At 41.7% G+C, this 16,372-nt stretch overlaps 1 protein-coding gene across 1 annotated transcript in view; it reads right to left on the minus strand.

Annotated features, from left to right (window-relative positions):
• The window catches only part of PRSS12 (serine protease 12), a 77,395-nt gene extending 64,752 nt beyond the window's left edge, over positions 1-12,643 (minus strand). Inside the window, exon 1 of the mRNA XM_032401089.1 lies at positions 11,537-12,643. Within this exon, the coding sequence (XP_032256980.1) occupies positions 11,537-12,194 (658 nt within the window). The 5' untranslated portion in view covers positions 12,195-12,643. The remainder of the gene's footprint in view (positions 1-11,536) is intronic.
• Positions 12,644-16,372: the final 3,729 nt, after the last annotated feature.

The following is a 16,372-nucleotide window of genomic DNA, read 5'->3' on the forward strand; positions in this document are numbered from 1 at the left end:
GGATCATGATCTGAGCCAAAGGCAGACGCCCAACCGACTAAGCCACCCAGGCACCCCTGCAAAAACATTTTTAAAGAAACAGGTCTGAAGAGTTTAACTGAACTTCAATGATTTTTTAACCACAAAATCTCTTCTATAGAAACCTACATAATATCATGAATATCGCAAATGCCAGCATTTTATTTCAACTCAAAAAATTAATTTGTTCACCTCAAACAAACATTACTTGAAATGATATTTAAATTAATCTAGGGGCGCCTGGGTGGTTCAATCATTGGGTGTCTGCCTTTGGCTTCGGTCGTGATCCCAGAGTCCTGGGATCGAGCCCCACATCAGGCTCCCTGCTCTGCGGGGAGCCTGCTTCTCCCTCTCCCACTCCCCCTGCTTGTGTTCCCTCTCTCACTGTCTCTCTCTCTCTGTCAAATAAATAAATAAAATCTTTTAAAAAAATTAATTAATCTATTATCTCTTTATTAATCCCCCTTCTCCAAATTACTCATGTCAAAGGGTTGGAAGAAAGTTCTAGTAATGAAACAAACTAGAACACTACTTATGCATGTTAAAAAATCATAATAAAATGCAAAATACTGCCTAGATCACCAAAAAGTTATCAAGAAGAAATGATGCTTGCATAAAATCTAAACGATTAAGGCATTTGGAGATAAGACACAGAAAACTCTGCATAAAGTATAATTACTACGCTTGCATCATGATAATGGCAATGACAGAGCTGGAAATAACTTCCAGGTGAATTATCAACTCCACCATCATTTCTCAGATTCTCCAAACATGCTCTGAAAGCCTGGATTCATTTAGCTGCTTCTGCTATATGGCAAGAAATGTGGAGTGCTCATCCAATTTTCCTTTAACAAATGAATACAAATATTTACAATTCTGGAAAGTCAATTTGCATGTCAATGACTAATGAATTCTCTGTCAGAATCCATTCCATCACCAACATCCCCAACTCACACATCTTCCTAGTAGTGCTCCACTCTCCACCCCCACCTAGTTTATGACCTTCTCATAAGGTCATAAAAATTTCTAACATATTCTGAGAAATTATCTACTTTGGATTCAGAGTGAGTAGTTCTTAATGGGAGATAATTCTAGGAAGTGCATAATTCTTCAAATAATTATTTGAAAGAGCACTTTAAAAAATATCAGAATAACATGCTCCAAAATAGTAAAAGTTTGAACACACAATTTACACTACATTTAAGATACGTAGCAGTTTTTATTTGTTTTTGGTTTTACTTTGCTCTTGCTTCATTTATTTTCTTAGAATGGTCAAGATGGTCAAAATCTTAAAAACTGTAACTCATTTCCCTCAATTTATGGCTGAGGAAGATTTGGACCAAATCAACTGCCATGACCACCTATTTCCTAGTTTCCCACCCTTCCCACTGTTCCTCTGTCTCTAAGTTATCTCCTAGATTCCTGTCCTTGCTACGGTCCCATCTCTGAACCCAAGCAAAGACCCTGCAATGTCTTTGCATTTTATGTCTTTTTCGTGTGTATGCATTTATGTTCTTTGCATAATGCACTTTATGCATTATGTCACGTGGCTTTCACCATTCTATGTGAAATATTCTATTTGAAATATTGCAACTAATCTACCATTTTATGGAACTAAATAGCCAGGCAGAAGGGTAAGACAGCCTGAAGAGGTTTTACACCCTGCAAACAGGAGAGAAGGGACTATTCTGTGATCTACATTTGAGGCTGACCCTCCAGTGGAGGAGTCCCATGGGCTGTACAAATTTGTAGGAGCACTATACATTTGCACAAATTTATAGATGCACAATTACAAAGTGAAGGGAGGGAAATACCCTTAACTCAATTAAAAAAGAATAGGATGAAACAATGAAGCACTCCACAAAAGGTCAAAGCCTGGTAAACTCATTTATATTGCTAAAGTAATAGTAAAGCTCTTTTATTATCAAAAATTGATCCCCCGGGGCGCCTGGGTGGTTCAGTCGTTAAGCGGCCGCCTTCAGCTCGGGTCATGGTCCCAGGGTCCTGGGATCGAGCCCCGCATCGGGCTCCCTGCTCAGCGGGAAGCCTGCTTCTCCCTCTCCCACTCCCCCTGCTTATGTTCCCTCTCTCTCGCTGTGTCTCTGTCAAATAAATAAATAAAATCTTTAAATAAAAAAAAAATTGATCCTTCTTCCTTCCCTCACACTCTCCTACTCCAGCCACGCACTTTGCAATGTTCCTCACAGTCTCAGCTAATGTCTCTGGACTACATGGGCTGCACTGTCTTAAAGTCTCTCAGGTGCCAATCTGATGGAAACTATTCTATTCTAAATGTTTCTATTTGTAAAATGTGTAAATAATTATAATTTAAAATTTGAAGTCTCAAATAGAGCCTTTAGGTCAACTAAAACAGGCATTAAATAATTATAAAACAAAACTTTCCAGAAGAAAGTCTGGAACTGTAAAGCTATCATGGAGAGGACTCTCCAGAGTTCTTGAAATAGATTGTCACCCCCCACCCCGACCACCAAAAAAAGTCAACTGCCTGTTGGTATTACAATTACCTAAAGGCAAAAATGTGTCAATGTGCAACAATGCTCAGAATTCTACTATCTTAATTCCCCGCCAAAACTGTTGAACTTGTCATTTTAGTTTACTATTATTTTTCTTCTCCGTAGTCATACCTCTAGTTTTATAAAAGAAAGGGAACGTAAAAGACGCATGTTACTCAAATTTGTTTTATGGGCAATTTTGCTAAAAAACAGGAATTCCCCAGGCGCCTGGTTGGCTCCATCAACACAGCACGTGACTCTTGATCTCAGCATCATGAGTTTGAACCCCATGTGTGGCGGAAGGGTTACTTAAAATAAAAAAAAATAAATAAATAAAAAAAACCCAAGAATTCCCAAAATGGAAAGACATTAAAAAAGGATTCTCTTTGGGGCGCCTGGGTGGCTCAGTTGGTTAAGCGACTGCCTTCGGCTCAGGTCATGATCCTGTAGTCCTTGGATCGAGTCCCACATCGGGCTCCCTGCTTGGCGGGGAGTCTGCTTCTCCCTGTGACCCTCCCCCCTCTCATGTGCTGTCTCTCTCATTCTCTCTCTCTCAAATAAATAAATAAAATCTTTAAAAAAAATAAAAAATAAAAAAATTAAAAAAAAAAGGATTCTCTTTAACCATTTTATCAGTCTCAGTGGAGACAAGGAAATCTTCCAGAAAACAACTAGCTAGATTAAAATTCCCTAAATAAGTCTCATTGGTTTGTCAGTTTGTAAGGCTATTATGATGTGATGAATTCTATTCCTCCCCCACCAAAATGTTGAAGTGCTAACCCCCACTACCTATGCATGTGACCTTATTTAGAAACAAGGTCTTTGCAGATGACCAAGTTAACATGAAGTCATTAGGGTGGGCTCTAATCCAGTATGACTATGTTCTTATAAAAAGGAGAAATTTAGACACAGAGGCCCACACAGAGGGAGAACACCACCTGAAGATTGGGGTTACTTCCCACAAGCCATGGAACTACCAGAAGCTAAGAGATCCCATGAACAGATCCTTCCCTGATGTCTTCAGAGGAAGGGCTGCCCTGCTGACACCTTGACCTTGGACTTTCAGCCTCCAGAATCGTGAACCTGTATGTTTCTGTTGTTTAAGCCACTCAGTTGCGGTACTCGTTCCAGCAGCCCTAGCAAACTAATAGAGCCATGATAGTATTACCCCTCCTTGGACAGCTAGCGAAACCATCCTTTTCATACTCCATTCTTCAAGGAGACTAAAAGAAATACTAGGAAGGGAATCAGGTGAGTCAGCTGTCTTTGGTCTGTGAATCCAGCTCATTCCAAAATAAACCAAATGAAAAGGTATGCCTATTTCATTAATTAACATGTACTTATAGAATAGCAGTCACTTGTTTGAAAGAAAAACCAGCAAAAAGGAAGAAGTAGTGTTTTCTGAATAGAATTAAAAATATATTTTTTAAATCTTTTAAAATCACAATTCGATAAATGAGTAAAATAAAATTACTGTTATCATACAAATCCTTTCTCATCTATTACTGATCTTCACAGAAGCACAAAATAATTAATTTTAGTCATTGCTATTGTTTTGGTGGAACCAGAAAGAATGAATGCTGGTGACATCAAGCTATCGTTCAGATCTCGGACAAAAAGTATACTTAAAGCTGAAAGGGATAGAGGAATTTCAATGTATGAACTATTCCAAAGAAAAAAGCCCATTACATACTGGACAATTTAGTACACATATTTCACAAATGAATTAAACATAATCCTATGTCTTATACCAAATGCAACACTGGGAAAATACACTAAATGATCATGTCCTATCTTAATTATAAAATACAGAAAAAATACACATTGCCTGAAAACAACTGAATTGGGAGGTTGTTAGTTGAATTTTTCAAGTACAGTACAGGAGGCTAGTTTAATTTTGATGTTTTTCTATGATTATATTTACCCATAACCAAAACTGGCTTTAGCATTGTGAAACAGATTTTATTCAAATCATGCCACGTCAAAATGAAATCAAATCATCTTTTAACATATGAAACATTCCCTCGGATTGAGTTCCAACTGAACTATATCTGCCTCCATTAGTTCACATCCATAATTCATATTAGTTGTTCATTTATTATTCATGTAGATACCTTCAGTGCTGAGAAAAAAAAAATCTCAACTGGTCTAAGTCAAAATGAGAGAGTATCTAAACAATGAGAAAGTATCTCTTTTTTTTTTTAAGATTTTATTTATTTATTTGACAGAATGAGAGAGCACAAGAAGGGGGAGCAGGAGAAGGAGAGGGAGAAGCAGGCTCCCCGCTGAGCAAGGAACAAGATGGGGGGCTTGATCCCAGAGTCCTGGGATCATGACCTGAGCCGAAGGCAAACAGACACTTAACCATCTGAGCCACCCAGGCGCCCCTGAGAGAGTATACTTAAAAGCAATTCTACCCATTTACATTGAGATTATTAGAAATTTATAAATTTTATCAATTACTACTTAAAACGTTATACAGTATTATGCAAAAGAAGACTCTCTCCATGGTGTAATGATGGAATACTAAGAACACATGCATATAACCCTAGCAGAAAACTTCACCAATTGTGTGTCTCTGAACTATTCACACATAAGCAAATGGTATGGGTATTAACATTTCATTGTTCAGCTCTGAGTGATGAAATTAAACTACTCCTGATAGTAATCCTCTTATCTGTCTCCTAGAGTAGGGATCACAGGAAAGGTAATGAAAATGCTTAGTATTCTTCTGACATCTCAATCAGAGAGTGGGTGTCCTCAACCAGAGGACACAGGTGATTTCTTATTCATCTTTGTAATTGCTGCTCCTAGTGTGAACTCAGAAAATGTTTAATGAAATCTATCTTTGCCTTGTTATAAGAACCAGCATTTTCCACCCTTTGTGTCCCTCTGATGATCCTAATAAAAAGTATTGAGGTTGTGTCTTGTAGTGGGGGAAAAATCTCATTATTTTAGTGCTTTGCATACAATAAAATTTTTATCAATATTGTTGGGCTGACTTGCAGGACGAAAGGGGAGTGGGGAGGGGGGGAGACTGCCCTGGAAAAGTAAGATGCGAAAGAGGCAAAAATAAACATTTCCTGAACAGGGTGCCAACCACATGGAAGGCAATCTCAATCAATTGTTCGCATAGTGCACAACTTAATGCCTGTTTAAGATGCAGACTAAAGGAAGAGATTTCAGAGGACTGCCTGCTTTATGAGTTAATTCAGGGATGGGGGAAGCTTCAAAATTAGAATTAAAGTGTTTACCTCACAACTGAGCTAACTTCCATATTCTTAACAATTATGGAATTATTTACTTCAGACATAAATTTGCCAGACCTGCAAATAGCATCTTAAAACAAGAAAACATGCTTTTTCAATCAAATCAGGGGCTAAATGTGATTCATCTAGATTCAGCCGAAAAATAAATGTAGCATTTCACAGAACAATTTTTTTAAATTACTAACTACTATTTTTAAAAATTTTTTTTTATTTTTATTTATTTGACAGAGAGAGCACAACTAGGCAGAGGGAGAGGGAGAGGCAGGCTCTCGCTGAGCAGGGAGCCCGATGCGGGGCTCAATCCCAGGACCCTGGGATCATGACCTGAGCCGAAGGCAGCGGCTCAACCAACTGAGCCACCCAGGCGCCCCTACTTGCTACTATTTTTCATCGCATTAAATTTCCCAAATGCAAGGACAAACTCCAACCATATCTCTTAGCAGACCCTGTTGGTTCTCCTCAACAACAACCTCACTTCCTCCTGCAGGAGAGCCCATAGTTGTTCTGAGATTAATCCTGATTAAACTACCCAATTGTGTTAATCGAATTTTCCTTTCCAGAGAGTGCCAGAGGAACATGTGATCCAGTCTTGGCCAATGAAATGCAGGAGGAAGTGGGGGGGTGTGAAAATCTCGAAGGTTTCCTTGCTTTCTATGTGACCTACATGAGGAGGGGCCCTTTCTTTCTTCTGCAGGCTATCCTGTCTCAGTGGGAAGCCCGGAATAAGCCACACTTAGAGAACAGAGGAGCCAAAAGAATAGCAGAGAAACATTTGTACCACGTTGGAGCCCAACCTCTTGTAATATGAACAACAAATCTCCTTATTGCTTTAGTTGTTTTGAATTGGGTTTTCTAGTCTTTGCCATCAAAACCACCTTAACTGATCCAAGCCACACTCATACCCAAGTATGTAATTACAATTTTTTTCCTCTTCCAAAGGCATCTTTATTTTCACAATCATAATGTATATAAATTTGGTATCTATCTTTTCCCTTTAACATTATCATAAGCATTTTTCCATTTTTTATATATAATCTTTATAATTATCACTTTAGTAGCTCCGTAGTATCCATCAAATGAAGGGAACCTCTGCGTAGTATCTTATTGCTGTATATTTAGGTTTGCCTCCACAATTACGAACCAAATCACTTTTTTTTTCTTTTTTTAAAGATTTTATTTATTTATTTGAGAAAGAGAAAGCAGGAGCAGGGGGAGGGCCAGAGGGAGGGGGAGAAGCAGACTCCCTGCTGAGCAAGGAGCAGGACTAGGGCTCAAAGTGGGGCTCCGACCCAGGACTTTGAGATCATGACCTGAGCTGAAGGCGGACACTTAACCCAGTGAGCCACGCAGGCACCTATGAACCAAATCACTTTTACAAAGATTACCTTAACACACACACACACACACACCCAAAGACAATGGCCACATATCTATTTACACTCACAGATAATCACTCACAAAAGGCAATAGAATCTAGGGGCACCTGGGTGGCTCAGTCAGTTAAACACTGGACTCTTGCTTGACTTTGGCTCAGGTCATGATGTTAGGGTGATGAGATCGAGCCCTGTATCTGGCTCCTAGTTCACATGCTTGAGATTCTCTCTCCTCTTTCCCTCTGCACCTCCCACTCATCCTCTCTCTCTCTCTCTCTCTCAAATAAATAAAACATTTTTAAAAAACAGTAACTAGATATCTTATTTTCGTCTTAAAAACAAGTCTTCAGACTAGTAAAGAGTCAGACAATGCCTCAAATCAAAGTATTTTACATCTGCCTTATCCTGAAGAGCAGATTGAGCTCAAAATTTAAAATCCAGCCAGGAAATATATCAAATCTGGTATTGCTAATGTTTCTGAGAACCTGTACACAGAATCAAGATGCAGCATTTTTTTTTAAAGGGACAGTTTTCAGCCAACTTTTTAATTAACATTCACTTCAAACACCAGATGGACTTCAAAGAGTACAGCCTGTAAACAATTGTCCCACAAGTCTGCTACCTCTGTTTGAATCAGGAGATTGCAGAGGATACATGCATATGAACAGCTTACCATGATGACATGACAAAAAGTCAGGTCTAGGAATCATTCCTTCTGGTGACATCTCCATCATTAGAGCATTATCATCTCTTATTGTACCTGTTCTACCCATCAGTCATCAGTCACCGATGGCTGAGTTCCGCTCGGCTGCTTGTAATGGAGAGTAGTTAGCACAGCGTCAAGTTGTCCCACCTGCCATGCCAACCAGTGACTGGAAAGTGATTTTCCCTTCCTAGTCGGGAAGCTCTAAATTACTGCAGGGTATGCGGGGGGTAGGGGGGGGAGAATCATTTGCGTGTTAATTCTTTCTGTAGAAACATAAAAAATAACCTAGCTCACGTGCAGTTAATAATCATACTCTGGTGAACTAGGTTATTATTATCCCACACCAGTCAAATGAAAAACAGTGGTGCCATTTCCTAGAATGACACAAAAAGTTAACCATAGATTGGCATGCCTTCTTCTTGATCCTACACCTAGCAGAATTAAGTCACAGATGGTGGACTCAGTCTACCTAATCACCCACCACTATACATTCTAGATGGGTTCTGATGCCCTCCCATGGTTTTCCCAAGTGTGATAAAGGGTCTTCAGCATCCAAATCACCTTGACTGCTCGTCAGAAATGCACATTCCTGAGACAGATCTAATGATTACTTAATCAGGGCTTCTGAAGGCTAGAGCCTAGGCATCTGCATTTTAAGAAGTTCCTAGGTGCTCATTATAAGAACAAACTCCCTGGGCTGATTTAGGGTTAATTCCAATCCTCCAAATGACTCTTTATTACTAATTCACGGTTTCATACAATTAGAGCCCAGGCATCTTTCTCACTCTGAGACATTTGAGCCACTGGAGTGTCCACACCTTGCCTTCGCTTATCTGAGATCCCCTCAGCGCCCCTTCAACTAGGCTTAGACCTTAAAGGCACCAACTTCCTCATTTCTCTCAGTGTAACTAGATATGTGACTCTGGCCTCCAGTTTATTTCTTAAAGGAGGGATCTCACTACTATAAATTTTCTTTCCTTTTGTTCTAGTTGTTTTTTGTAAAGAAAAAAAAAAAACTCTAGATATTTCGAAATCCTAAGATACAGGAGATCATGTGCATTGGACCAAACATAATTCCTTTCCTCTTTTAAGACTAGTCCTTAAGCTACAAAAATCGGATCATCAGAGAGCACATATATTTCTCCATGTTTATATAATTAAAGAACTAGAGCAAAATGAGTTGTGACATGAAAATGTACACTACCTTTTAATGTTGTTATGAGAATGAAATGAGAAAACTAATATATAAAATGCTTAGCTCAGCATCCAACACAGAGTGAATGTTCAATGAATCCTAGGTATTATCAGGCCAGGTTATTTTGGTACATGCTCAGAGCTGGAAAAGTTCTTTGAATTAATCTACTCAAAAACTGCTTTTCTGCAGATAAGGAAACCAAAGCTCTGGGAGTTCAGAGTCTTACCCAACACTACATAGCTACTGCCAGAGCCAAAACGGACACCAGTGTTTTCTAAAGCATAATTCCATATTCTTTTCACTACTCCATGATAGCTTTGTTTACCCTCCTCAGTGAAATGTAGGACCAAGGCCAGAAAGCCATAAGTATGTTCAGAACATGCCAGTCATTTCAAAGGAATGGATCATGCCTAATCAGAACGTGAGTAAATGAAAGGATGGGAAGTTCTGGTTATCAAGACTGGGTCTGGGGAAGTAATTAATGATTACATAGCCAGCCAATTGTTTTCCTGTTCTGGGGGTGGGGGGGGCATTTATCTCCCATCTTGGGTGGTTTCTTTTGTTTCTCTTGTGTTCAATCACTTTGCCCCAGGAAATACTGCACACACAACGATTATGCAGTGTTTGGGATTCTGTCTGGTGAGAATTAGCTATGAACATAAAAACATCACAAAGAGTCTGTGCTGCTGTTAGATTTAAATTTCTCTTCAACACAAGGGGGAAAACAAAGAACAACCTACTCTTCGTTTGCAATATGAAGTTAAAGGAGTTATGTGTCAGAAAGAGAGCAATTTATCACTATATTGTTTTAACTTTGAATTCCATTTTTTCAGTATATTTACATTATATATCCTAAATATACATTTAAAAATAAGAGTCGTTAAGCGTCTGCCTTCGGCTCAGGTCATGATCCCAAGTCCTGGGATCGAGCCCCGCATCAGGCTCCCTGCTCAGCGGGAAGCCTGCTTCTCCCTCTCCCAGTCCCCCTGCTTGTGTTCCCTCTCTGGCTCTCTCTCTCTGTCAAATAAATAAATAAAATCTTAAAAAAAAAAAGAAATTTATTACAATAACAGGAAAGTGAAAAAAATTCCAATGTTTGCTGAACATGATATTTTACAACAGATAATCTCTTACAGTAAAAAATGAGACACTGCTAGAGCTCTTTGCCTGATATCACCTCAATTTTTTTTATAGCCACATTGGCATTCTGTCCATGAAACACAAGTATAGCAATGACTTCATTCTCCAGGATGAAGAATAATTGATCTTAACCTTCCTATCACTTTCCTTTAACTCAAAGCTAATGCAATTCAGATAAATAAAAATGTCTGTAGGAAAAAAATGGCACTATGAAAGCCAACCTCCAAATTACCTCCAAAAGGTATAAAGTACAACATATTTCAGAATCCCAATTCATGAAACCCCTGCCCCATAGCTTAGATGGAGAGCTGCCAACAAGATGTTTGAAGGAAAATTCAAACTTTGAAGGACAAAAAGTTTTTCTTCCCAGCTATTAAAGAAGGGGTGTGTGTGGGGGGGAAGCCCTAATGTTAAACAAAACCCCAACAACTCAAAGTGAAGCACTGTTCAAAGGCAGATCATTTACTTACATTAAACCTACTAATATGTTTTCATTGTACCATAAAACCAAAACATCTTACCAACTTTATCTCTTGATGTCACCAGCTAATCCCAATTGCCCACAAAGAACATATACAGCTAAAAAATGGCATCCTTGAAAACTGCATTTGACTATATCAAGTTGCTTCTTCCCTAAGATAGTTACTATCTCTTTTTCCTTTCTTTTCTCTTCACTCACTGATAATATTTACCAAATTGTGCCCCAGAAAGTGAACATCATTTTGACAAGTTGTATTCTGACCAGGAAATTTTGCCATATTTTTTCAAACATAGGTCAGTGGTGAGAGTGAAGGCAAAAAATGTATCACATTCTTCCAAATAGGGGTCTGTGGGGAGGGGGTAAGGTTATTATTGGTTGTCATATTAGATTTAATATTCTCTTTCCATAACGTAATTAGAAACTTTATCTCCTCCTTTACTTTGCCTCTTTCGTGTAAATATGGTAACACCCTCAAGGCAAACTGACCTAAAGAACACGTATCCACCCAACGCACACACATCCACCCGACGAGCACGCGTGTACACACACACACACACACACAGCAGTGGCCAGAGGCCATATCCACGAACCCAGGGCGCAGCACCTTGCACAAAAACTATCCTCACAACTTTCCCACACAAAGCACGCCTCGCTAATTTAAAATCACCGTACCAATGTACTTTGCTGGTAACTCGGCGGCAGCCAACCATCACACCCGGCAATGCAAACCCGAAACCCCACACTAGCAGCCCTTTTCTTCAAGGCACATCTAACGCCCTGGGCGAGCCAGGCTGGCTCCCCGCCAGTCCCGAGCTGCCGCCGCTGCCCTGGGACCACTCACCGTGTCTGCAGTCGCAGTAGCCCCAGTCCACCTTGCCGTGGGCGTGCCCATAGAAGCACCAGGGTCGGCCCGCGCCGTCGGGGCTCCGACAGAAGTTGTGGCGCTGCCCTCGCAGCTGAGCCCAGCTCGCCGGGGGCGACCGCTCGAGGAAGGGTGGCACCTCTGCCCAGCGCAGACAAGGGGCGCCGAAGTCCGTCACGTTGACCCAGGGCTCGCCGGCGGGGCAGTCCCGGTGGTGCGGCCCCGGCGTGCGCCCGGCGTGGAGGGCGTGCAGGCGCTGGGCATGCAGCGCCGGCGGGGGGCGCGGGACGCGCGGTAGAGGGGGCGGCGGAGGCGTCCTCTGTTGCCGCTGCTGGGTGGGAAGGTAATAAGGGTGCCGGGGCCCTCGAAGGAGCGAATGGCGATAGCGGTGGTGGAGGGGATTACTGACGACGAGATCAAAGCCGATCACTTCGGGGAGCGCCCCTAAAACCAGAGCCACCACGAAGCGGGCGAGCGTCATGGTGCCAGAGCAGCAGGGTTTGGTCCATGCTCTCCGGCTCCTCCGGTTCTGAAGAGGAGGAGAGGAGGGGGCGGGGGCGGGGCTGCAGCGTCCCTCGAATCCCCCATTCGAGTCCCCTCCCGCGCCCCCGCGCGCGGACCGCCCTCCCCTCCCCATCTCGCCTCCCGCCGCGGGTCGCGCGCTGCGCCTCCGCTCCTGCCCCTCGGAAGCGGTCGCCGGCGGTGAAATCTTGAGCTCTGCCGAGCCCCGGATGGTGGAGAGGACTCGCAAAGAGAAGGCGCGGACTCGGCGGGGAGTGGTGGGGACTGAGCCCCAGGTAGCCAGCGGTGGCACGAGCCCGGGAACTCTGCCCCCTGGCTGCGGGCGCGGGGCGCGCAGTCTCGTCCCGGAGCCGGACCTCCGCTCGACCTACTAGCGGGCTCCCGGCTGTCACCGTCCAGGCCAGACCAGCTGCTGGCACCGCCGCAGCCTCCCTGTGCCCCAGCCAAGCTCGAGGATGCCAGTGCGGGGGAAGGTCTTGGCTGCTCCTTGCCAGAAGGCAACACCATCAGAGCCCCGAGTCTGGCGGCTCCCAAGCTTGGCACCAGTTCCTGCAGCCATCTCTCCTCCACCCCCGCGCCGTGTCTCGTTTTCTTGGTTTTGAAAACTTCGGAAGCGTGGATGTATTAGTTACAGCTCTCCCCTGACAAGTCCCAGGATAAGAGTTAACAAAGCACATGAGGAATGTTGAAGCCATTTTACTGAAGTGTGAGCTCCTCAAGGACAAGACCACGTTTCATTTAGCTTTATATCCCAGAGCTTAACACTGTGCCCAACACTTATTAGGCTCCAATAAACATTTGCTGAAATTAAATTCCTGAACTGACCCAGGGAAAGGAGCTTGAGCCTTTCTACTTCCTGCCTCCCACTTTCCACCGGGTGCACTGGACAACACCAGTTGTCTGGTTATTACTGGGATTCAGTGAGGCCCTCTTAATATCAAATTTCCTTTCTAACCAGAGAAGACTTCATCCGTCCGGGTCTCCATCCTATCCAAAAAGTCCATCCCTCTAACACCTGCCTCGTTTTTGCAGGGCAACAGACTTAAGTTAAGCTTACACATTTGCCTCTCCAAAGTGGACTCACTGCTGGTGATTTTGAAGCCGCCCTGTTGGCTTGACCTTACCTTAGTAGAGCCTTTCAACAGCTCCACTCTCCATCCCCCAAAAAGCTGGCTTCGAATTTTTTAAAAATCACTGGAGTTGGATATTTTAGGATTTCTCCTTTCTGTGGTTCCTGACCATGCCACTGAAGTTAAACAAGGAAAAGGAAGACCAAAGAGACGGTAATATTTACTTTCTGGTAATCATTTTTAAGTTTGAGAGAGGACTACTGTCCCATAATTTAATGTATCCCGAAGAAAACCTGAGCATAACTTAAACATTTATTGTTAAAACCTAGGTTTCAATTAGAAACTGATTTAAGTCTCTAACCTAGCTCAAATAATCCATTTTAGTTTAACTTTTGTGAATCATTTTATTGATTTTCCCCACTCTTATTTAATTAAATAATTGATTTTATTTCAGAATGAATTGGGCAAAAAAATATTAGGAATCCCAAGGTGTGTTTGTCAAATCTTTATTCAAGATGTTTTTATTCAAGATGCTTGTATGCACCATTTTGAGTTTTGTCTTTTTTTTTTTTTTTACTAATATTTTTCTGGCTCCAAAAGCATAATTAAAAGGGTACTTGTGGAAGAGAGGTTTATTTACTTATTTTAGAGTTCACCAATCACAGATTCTTGATATAATAGGTGACAGTTCTAATAGGAGTTGTCCACCTGTTTCTCCACCTTCTGCCTTGGGATTCTGGCTGCCTTGCTCAGATCCTGCTGCCCTCCTTCCCCTGCATGGCTCACTCCACCGACTGTCCTCACACTTCATGGGGTTCTGCCAGCAAACCTAGTTCCCACACAGCTATGTATCTTGAAGAGAGGGAAATCATGAGAGAGAAGAGAGTAAATCCAAGGTCTACTTACATTTAACAGATTATAAAGCTGACACAGACAAAGTGGAGTTACCCACAGAAAATTCCACATCTGGATTTAATCATGTAGGTTTTAAAACATGTTTCCTTGGAAATAAAATGGCATTTATGTAATTGGACTATGAATTTAGGGGACTCAATTTAGGTTTTGTCCTCTCTTTTACAGGCAAAGTATGACCTAAACAGACCTGTCCTTTACATATCACTTCCCTCCTCTGCTAATATTTTCCTTCCCTCTCTTCTTTCATGCCTCCTTGCTGCTACCAACATGCAGACGTTTAGGATATCCAGTCAGGATCCAATCCCTGAAGTGCATTTCTTCTCCCACCACCACATCACAGTGTGTGTTTTGTGGGGAGGAGGGGTGTTTGCAAGGAGAAATTCTCTCCTTCTGCCTGGATTAGGCACTACCTAGCCGCTAGCCGCAGATCCTTCCTCAGATTCTCATCACCCTCTATCATAGATATCAAAGCCACAGGAAAGGGGGAGGCAATTCCATCTTGTTACAACTGCAAAAACTCCACTGCTGATTTTTTTTTCTGCCTTGCAATCCCTTCAGCAGCAACAAAGGAGCAGGGAAAAGAACTGAAAGAAACAAATATTTGACACCTTGCAGGCATTTCCCCACCACAACACTTAGAAGGCCCCAGGAGGTCCCCGTAACACCCCTTGTCAGCTCTGCGACCTCCGGATTCCATCGTGCAACCTCACTGATTTCAGTCCCAAGAGCTTAACTACCCACAGCCTCATGGCCTAAAACCTAGAAAAGTGAAGAGGGGCGTCTGCGGGTTGATATCACAGCAGGGGGGGCAGTCTTGGGTGTAGGGGTGGGGTACATACATATCTGCATATCTGCATTTCCCAAGACAACTATGTTTTATGTATGTATAAACATTTGGTTTTATGGTTGTTTAGGAGATGATTTTACTTCACATCCATGATGGGTTGAATAGCTCTTGTGTTGTCCTGTTTGGAAATACAACCAATATGCATATTATTTTTACAGAGTTCCAAAAACCAGTATACAAAATAACTTTTGGACAAGTTCCATTTGCAATTTGGGTATTGCCTATATTTGGAGAAGCGAAGAGTTTTTGAACATATGGCATAAAATCAGCATTGACTTGTACAATTCCAAGCGCAAACAATTTGCTAAAAGAACACTGAGCACTGCTCCTTCACATAAAAGGAAAAAAAAATCGAATCCTATGAAAGCCTTTGTGGGCACCATGAGAGATTTGAAACGATAAGGCATGATCAGGCTGTTAGAGCAGGGGAATACAACAAAAGAATAATATTTACTAAAAGTTTAAGAAAATAAAGGAAAAGGTCCAGAATACATGTGATGAATTGCTAAATGAATGATACAGTGATTCAAAGGCAGATGTGTGCTGTCAGCAGGAAGTCTCTGGCAGTGGAGGTAAAGTTTACACCTCTGCCCATGTTGGTCACACTCTTCTCTGCCAGCCATCAGCCATGAAGATGTCTGAGGACCCATGACTACAACAGCAGCCCTACATTTAACAACACGTAACCAGACCATACATACGGACTGTTGACCTTATATGTAGTGTTCAAGAGCAAAAGAAAAGTTCTGCTTAAGTCATTTGAGCTCCATTTTTTATTGTTTAAAATTGAATTTTATAAAACAGAACAAAATACCTTTCTAAAATTTTGATTTTTTTTTAAAAATTTTATTTTTAAGTAATCTTTACCTCCAACATGGGGCTCAAACTCGTGACCCAGAGATTAAGAGTCACATGCTCTACCAACTGATCCAGCCAGGCACCCCCAAATTTTTATTTTTAAAAATTTACCTAATCTTGGTGTAATCCCTATATGGAAACTAATTCTACAGATTCACTTTCAGTATTACTCAAATAATACATACTAATAGATGAGGAAAATATATAACATATTTTATATATATCTAAAAAAAAAATAGTTCCTTCAGCCTTGGAATCAAAGCAATGCTCAGTCTGGCTCTAGTTCTTCCTATGGGATCTTAGATGAGTTCCCTTACTTCCCTAAGCCAGTGTCTTGACAGAAGAGATAATGGTGTGCATGATAAATCTCTGCGTGGAGTAATTGAGATAATGCATGTAAACTGTTGAACATAGGACTCAATAAATGCCAACTATGCAATGGTAGAATATTCTCAGTAAGTGCCTTTGAATTCTTAACCACTCAGACTAAGTCACCCCATGAAAACCTGCCTGAAAAAGCGGGAAGTGTGTTCAGAGCTCCCCTCCTGCCCAGCCTGTGCCTCTTACTGCACCGCAGTAATTCTCCTCTTGGATCAACGACGA

This window comes from Phoca vitulina, unplaced genomic scaffold (assembly GCF_004348235.1).
Source record: "Phoca vitulina isolate PV1807 unplaced genomic scaffold, GSC_HSeal_1.0 scaffold3, whole genome shotgun sequence".
Lineage (NCBI taxonomy): Eukaryota > Metazoa > Chordata > Mammalia > Carnivora > Phocidae > Phoca > Phoca vitulina.